Genomic DNA, 7,733 nt, shown 5'->3' with positions numbered 1-7,733 from the left:
GGAAGGGAAGGGAAGGGAAGGGAAGGGAAGGGAAGGGAAGGGAAGGGAAGGGAAGGGAAAGGAAGGGAAAGATGCTAAGCTGGGACTGTTTTATGGTGTAATCAGTGGTTCTCTCAGAGTGAAGGGATGACAAGTGTCTCTACCTCCTCACACTAACCAGAATTGTCTGTTTACAACGAGCCCTTTTTATTCTCCAAATCTGAAAAGTTATCACTGACTTATTAAGTTTGTTTTTCTAAAACTTTGCATAATTGTTTTTCCATTTTGTTTTGTTTTGTTTTGTTTTAGTTTTTAGTATCCTCTTAGTAAGTCTAATCAGGTTATTTTAAGGTCTTGTTTAACATTTCCCCTGGTGGGATCTGAAGATCAGAGAAAGGACGATTGTGTCAGGGTGGTTAGATGGTTTGGTCTATAAAGTGCCTGCCACACAATCTTGAGGAACTGAGTTTGGTTCCCAGCACACACATAAATGAGCCAGGCATGTTGGTACATATATATAAAACCTACTCTAAGGGGGCAGAGACAGGTGGATCCTATAGCTCACTGGCCAGCTAGCTGAGCCAATTAGACAGCACCAGGTTCTGGGAGTGACAACTCAACAAGGCAAGGCAGAGAGCATTTAAAGAGGACACTTGGCATCAGGGTCTAGTGTCCACATGCTTGTGCACACACATGCCTGTGAACCAGATGGACTCACACACATGTGCCCATGCATGTACATGCACAGTACACACACTCATGCACAAAGCACACACAAAGAGAAGGGGCAGATAAAGAAACAAATTGAGGTTTATAGATGTGAGGAATTCACTGGGCACACTAATGCTTCTAATGCTACCACACTCCACTCTGTAAAACAACTGCCTTGAGGCCACTCTCTGTGCATCTCCACTATACCACACCAAAACCAATCAACAGCGAGGTAATATAATATACCCGTATTAAACAGAATTGTTTCCGGGGTTCCTCCTGCCTGACGAGTTCTCTCAGCTGAGATCCAAGGGCACCTAGTCCTAGGGGTAGTAGAAGTCAGCCCATGGTCTGGCTAGGAGGACTCCAAAGTTTCCATGTTCCTTCCAGTGGGTTTGCAGTCTGGCTGGCCACCATGGCAAGAGGCTGTGCCAAGGAATCCACAGCTGCTTCTCTGCGCTTGCATCAATGCAGGGACACAGCAAGCGGTCACCTGCTGAGGTAGGTGGGTCATAGCTGCTAACAACTGAGAGGTTCCCCTGGATTCTGACTCCTGGGGCTGAGACAATCTCTGCAAACCACCAGGGGGTCTCCTTCAAGAGGCTGGAACCCTGCAGAAGGAGGCTTCCAGATGGCGCCTGTCTCCTGGCTTTTCCCTCTTGGTCTCAGCCCAACAGATAAACCACCGACAGAGCCACAAGAGTTGACTTCCCTTGCAACTCTCCAGGATTTCCCAGAGGAGCCTCCTACTCCTACTCCGCCAGGGAGTCAGTGTGGGGAGGTTCGCCCCCAACCAGATGCTAACAGTTCCAGTCCTCCCTTGGTCCCTCCAGCTCCATCACAGACCGAGAGACTTTCTGCCCCCTCCCTCTTCCGTTCTCCAGTACTGTCGAACCAGTTTCTGGCATTGAATATGCTTCTCTCTCCAAAACCAAAAAACAACAAACAAACAAACAACAAAACCAAGGCATACATCAGAATGCTTTGGACCGTCTCCAGCGGGCCTGGCCCAACCTACCTGCCGTAAGTCCAGGGTGACAGTGACCCAGTGATACTCTCTCCCATTCTGAATACTGGGGCTCTGCCACCAGTTATTGGTGCCATCAATAGCGTGTGATATCGGATGGCGCTCTGTTAAAAGAAAACAGAAAACGTAGCTCTCAACTTTCGATTTAACTTCTTACAGTGCTAAACCAACCCAGTGCAGAGGAAGATCAGCCATGGGGAGCTGTGTTGGAAGATTTTCAGCCCAAGTCTTCAGTTGCTTCTGAAAGTATGAATTCCTATGGGAGGACCTGGGGGTGGAGCTCAAAGACAAAAGAACACACACTAAGCATGTGCAAAGCCCTGAGTTCCATCCAAACACCCTCAAAAAGAAGCTGGATAAAGTGTCTCATAGGTGAGTTTCTATGAATAGAAAGCTGTACTTGCCTCTAGGATTCGTACTGTTCCCATCACAGACCCGGCATTGGGCGTGTCGAACAGGCCGGCCCGGCACGTGCTCCACGAGTTTGCAGAACATCTCAGGCCCCTTCTCTCCACAGGTGGCATTGGCGCTGATGTGGGCATTGGTGGCCAGGTTGAGAATGGCAGGGAACAAGCCTGAAAGCCAAAGTCCAAAAGTCAAATCAGTCAAGTCAAGCTGTGTAGCCCACCTCACAGGCAGATCCAAAGAAGACTGTACATCCTCGTGCTGAACGAAGGGACCTTCCACCAAGATTGGGTACATGAGCGGCAAAAGTCTTGCTGATGTGAAACTCTGAGACAGGACACATCTGTGAGAAAACCCAGAACACAAGAAGGAATTTTCTGGAGTAAATATGTTCCGTATCTTTCTCAATGTCTGGGCTTCTTAGGCACATGTGATTATGGGAAAATATGCAGAATGAATACACTAAGATTTGGGCATTTTACCATAGGTATACTTTATCTGAAGTAACAAAAACAATTATTAATGGGTAACCTCAATCAGTGGTTAGAGGCGGGATATCCTTATGCCTTCAATTCGTTCTGAAATGCATCAAAGCGGATGTCAAGTACTCCATATGCCTAATAAGTTAGCCTCTACACTTCTGTTGGGAAAGTAATTTCCTTCAGTTATTTCTACTACAAGAGTAATCTCTTTTTTTCCTCCCCTTCAGGACACACTGCAGAACCAGTTACATGCCTATGCATTTCATCAGCACCGAGAAACTTGGTTACACCAAAACCTACAAAGCATGAAACACATGCGTCCCCACTTGCTGGCTGCTCCTGTTTCGGCCTCTTCACAGCCCGAGCACACCTGGCCCCCTAGAAGTCCCTTCAGGGCTGGGCTGCCGGAGCAAAAAGTCCCCTGACTAAGGTTAGGTTAAAAACAATTGCCACCAACCTATAGACAAAAAAGAATACTATACGATTACCATAGCTTTGCCCCCAGACATTTCTAGTAGTTTAATCATTTATTATTAGAAGCTTCCGAGTTCTTCCCTGTACAGGGTTTTCACATCTTAACATATCTTCAAAGGTCGACTGAGCTCATTACAGCACCTTCTTCACGGAATCTTCTCAAACAATTCAGAATCAGTCCTTCAGGCCCTAGACTTAAGAGGATGTGTGAGCATACACAAGTGTGCAAGAGTGTGTATGTATGTGCGAGTGTGTGCACATATGTATTGTGCACAAGTGGGTACAAGTATGCATTTCCATCTTGGGGAGAAAAAGGTTTCGAGTTCCACACAATGCTGTACTTATCTAACATATAATAAAACCAGAGTGACCATCCGCAAAGGAGAGGATCTGAAATTCCTATTTAGAGGCACCTGGTAATATGTCCAGATAACCTTTCCCTAGAATAAAACAGAAGATTGGGAATGTTTTATACAGTTGAATAGTTAAATGGTTTAGCCTGGCATGGCGCCTGCCCTTCCTTTTGGAAAACAAAGGCGACTTTCACAAAAGTCAAAGTCACTGATTCAAATCTCGGAAAAATCTGAGAGGATAATTCAAGTTCCCAAATTAAAGTTTGTCATTTTTTTTATGTATTCAAAACCACTTTTAACCTTCATCTGTGAAGTGCTTTCTTGCTTCATCTTTCAATGACCCAGGTTGCGTCTACAAATTCACGGCAGAACCCAGAGATAAGAAAGAAGGCTCTCCCAGCTTCTACGCCACTCACACTGGGGTCCAAGACACTGCCTGGAAGACTTGACAAGTAGTTTTTAAGGTGACCCAAGCATTTCCTGTCTGTCTGTCTGTCTGTCTGTCCACCTGTCTGTCCATCCATCCACCCATCCATCCTTATCTTCTTCATACCACGGTGACTCTTTTGTGTGTTTCACAAAACACAGCCTTTTGTTTTGGATCAACTACAGTCATAAAGACTCACGTTTTTCTCCACGAGGGGGCGTGCTTCCAGTCTGGTCAGGGTACAGTGGTTCATCCAGGTTTGTGGGCATTTGTTTCTGACAGCCCTGACGCTGTGCCTTCAAGAGTTGGACACTCAGCTGCAACCCTTGGCATAGCTATCTAAGACATACTTGGCTGTTCTGTCTGTCAGCCTGTTGGAACCAGAGGTATTATATTCAGGATAGCTCAGCCGCAAGTACGACTTCCATTGCTGACAGGAAATCCGATTGGTCCCATCCCTATCATTTTTGCTAATGTACAAAATAATGAATGATTTATAAGAAAATGAAGGAGCGAGCACCATATGAAGTAACATAATTTATCATTAACAGTAACAGATATTTGAATATATTTTAATAATATCTAACACAGGCTCACTGTCCCAGGCAAGGTGGGCCTCAAGGAGAGATGATGGGGTGAGGTTTACACTGAAGTTATTTACAGAAACACATCCCCCGCCTGTACTCCAGGATAATCACAAGCTGGTCAGAAGTCATGCTAATTCCATTATTATTCCTCAAGAAAACAGTAGAGATGTGCCTGCCTGCGTATGATAAAAGTGTGTTGAAAAATTAAACCTTTGTTCCAGTGATGTGTACCAACCCGCCTCAGCATCAAAATAAAAGCACTAAAGACAACTTGACAAGACCACAGGCCACACGCCCACAGTGAGGTGGAGGAGTTCACTAGCGTGTAACAGACGCCAGGGCAAAGCCACTTACTCACACACCACAATGTCAACATTCCCTTTATGCTTTCAACAGCATATTAGTAAGAGTGAAATCACATAAGTGCTATTACTCCTCAATTTACACACACAAGCACAAACACACAAGCACCTTCACACACATATACACCTGGTTAGAAATAGTGATGAAGCAGAAGCTCTTTTGGTGTGTGTGTGTGTGTGTGTATACACATGTGTGTAAATGTGCTTGTGTGTTTTTGTGCATGTGGAGGGGGGGTCTACACATGCAAGCAAAGGTTGATATGGCCTGCTTTCCTCACTTTTAAGACCACTGAGCCTGGAGCTCACGAGATTAGTGAGATGGCGACCCTGTCTGTCTTCACCCTGCCCCAGCAGTAGTGGAATGACAGGTGTGTACCAAGGATTCAGCCCCCTGCACTGAAAGCAAAAAGAAGCAAACAAACAAACAGAGACCAGAGAGAGTTTTTTTTTAATAAGAGAAAGCAGAACCAAGATTTGAACCCAGGGTTGTGTCCATTCAAAGCAACTTTGTGCGGCAGCTAGGGATCTAAACCTGGGTCCTCATGCTGACACCAGAAGCACTTTACTGACTCTCCAGGTCCTGTGCAGCGTGGGTCTTAGAGAACTGCTCACGTGGAGTGACTTTTTAACATCAAAGTGGCCAAGAATGAAACTGTCTGATTAGTGGCCAAGGGACGAGTCTGAGACTAACGTCTGCCGTGACAAAACAAAATGACTGTCAATGAAACCCTGCCTTGCCGCCACAGCATCCTGACACTGCAGGTTGTACGCAGGCTTCATGGTTCATCCGCATGATGGATGTCAGGCAGGGTCTCCTTGTAAGTCGCGCTTTTAATTCCTCTGCTCCTTTCCCTGGAGACACAACCAGGGTTTGTCTCAGTGTGAGTGTGTTGTTAGAAAACCTTCTGTTCTGGGAGCAGCTGTGGGATTCGGAAGAACATTTAGAGCAACACCGGAGTCATGTGCGAGCTGGTAATAGCGGAGACTGTGTTGGAAAACGGGGCATGGTGGCACACTCCTGTGATCCCACTGCTCTGGAGGCCAGCCGCATGGGGAGACTGACCATGTCACATCCACAAGAAAGGGTTGGGAATGTCCCACCCCTAGAACCACATTAAAAATGTGTAATGAGTTGGGCAAGGTGTCTCATGCCCTCAATCCCAGCACTTGGGGGATAGAGACAGGTGGATCCCTGAGTTCCAGGCCATCCTGGTCTACAGAGCAAGTTGCAGGACAGCCAGGGCTACACAGAGAAACCTTGTCTCGAAACATAACAGCAACGAATGTATCACCGACCCCGAGGCTTCCAGTCACTCGCCATCTTATAGTCTAGCGCATTATGGCTGGGGTTATGATGCTGATCTAAGCAAGCACAAGCAATTATTGGATAGTTACAATGACTGCTGCCAGTCTGCATCTTCATAATACCACCACGACATTTCTCCTACCATTTATTTTAGAGTGCATACCATCTACTTCTTAGCCATAAGGCGCACTGTGGGACAGTGCACCCCTGTTACCTCAGCCACAGCCTCGCACATCCTCTTGTTTACTGTCTCTTGACTGTGTCAACAACAGGCCTGCTGTGCCTCAGGATGAAGCTGCCTGCGGTGCCCTTCCCAGAGTGCAGACCTGTGGTTCAGTGGTCAAAACTGTGTTTGTTATAAAGTAAAAATTATTTAAATTGCTACCACATGAACTTGCTTTGTATATCAAAGACCAGCATTTTCACATGGTTTCAACACTGAACTTCAAAGCCGAGGCCTAAATAAACATGACAGTATTGCTTGTTTAAAGGAAATCAGGCCATTTACTTTCAAGGACAAGTATCCAAAAGTTACTAGTTAGTGATTTTATGACTCAGGTAAAGAAACAGCCCACATTTAGGAGTGCTTTTTTTTTTTTCTTAAATAAAGGTGACCTGAATCAGCTCTAAGGACAGAGCCACCTAGAAAGAGAAAGATCCTCTGCTAAAACTCCCCTGATCCAAAAGCAAATGATTGGTTTTGGAAGAAAAGCAATGTAATTATTGGTGAGTTTAGTAAAAGAAAAGGTTTGAGGTTCTAGGACCCACTGCAGTGTAGAACCAAGCCAGACAGAGGATGGAAAACGAGGGAGGACGGACAAAAGGAGGGGAAGAAAGGAGAAAAGGAAAAAGAAAGAGGGGCATGGAAGATAGAGAAGGAAGGAGAGAGAGAGAAGAGGCAAGAAAGGAAGGAGAGAGAGGAAGGAGGAGGAGGAGGAGGATGGAGGAGGAGGGTGGAGGGAGGAAGGAGAGGGAGAAGTGATCCACACAGCAAGGAGAAAGTCAGGGCCAGCATCCTGGGAGTCAGCACACACACAGCACAAAGCATGCTGGTCTTGCTTTCTCTCTTCCGTGGGACGATGAAAAGAAGTTTGATCTCAAAAACAGGAGTGGGTGGTGAGCAAAAGGCAGGAGGAGGGCTTTGCTAAAAGCCCATATCCATAGCAACTCTCTCAAGGTGTCCTTGACAAAGCCAGATTCCTACTGTTGATAAACGAATGGTAAAAACAAGCTAGGCACAAATGCCGTCTGTAGGAGACAGTGTCCAGCAGTGTGTGCTGGGCCCCTAATGGGGCTTCTCTTATAAACTGGTGTCATATGTATATATGTGAGGGCATGCATATGTTGTGTGTGTGCATGTGCCCATATGTGTGTTCCCATGTGCTCATGTGTGTGTGTGCATGTTTGTGTGTACTCACATATGTGCTTGTGTATGCTCACATGTGTGCACGTGTATGTGCAAGTATGTGCCCATGTATGCTAGCATGTGTCCATGTGTGTGATGTGTGTGTGCTTATCTCTGTGTGAGTATGTGTGTGTGTATGTGTGAGTACGTGTGTGTGTATGTGTGTGTGTGTGTGTATGTGTGTGTGTGTGTGTGTGTGTGTGTGTGTATACACA

General features: G+C 46.0%; 1 protein-coding gene across 1 annotated transcript in view; it reads right to left on the bottom strand.

Moving 5' to 3' along the window:
* The window catches only part of Lama1 (laminin subunit alpha 1), a 122,344-nt gene that overhangs the window by 101,669 nt on the left and 12,942 nt on the right, over nt 1-7,733 (bottom strand). The window contains exons 2-3 of the mRNA XM_021217542.1: nt 2,122-2,292; nt 1,709-1,821 (exon numbers count right to left, since the gene is read on the bottom strand). Coding sequence (XP_021073201.1) covers nt 1,709-1,821; nt 2,122-2,292 — 284 coding nt within the window. The remainder of the gene's footprint in view (nt 1-1,708; nt 1,822-2,121; nt 2,293-7,733) is intronic.

The sequence above is a fragment of the Mus pahari genome, chromosome 18, assembly GCF_900095145.1.
Source record: "Mus pahari chromosome 18, PAHARI_EIJ_v1.1, whole genome shotgun sequence".
In the NCBI taxonomy this organism is placed as follows: domain Eukaryota; kingdom Metazoa; phylum Chordata; class Mammalia; order Rodentia; family Muridae; genus Mus; species Mus pahari.
Note: the sequence above shows the minus strand (reverse complement) of the source record. Positions and strands in the feature narration are given on the sequence as shown.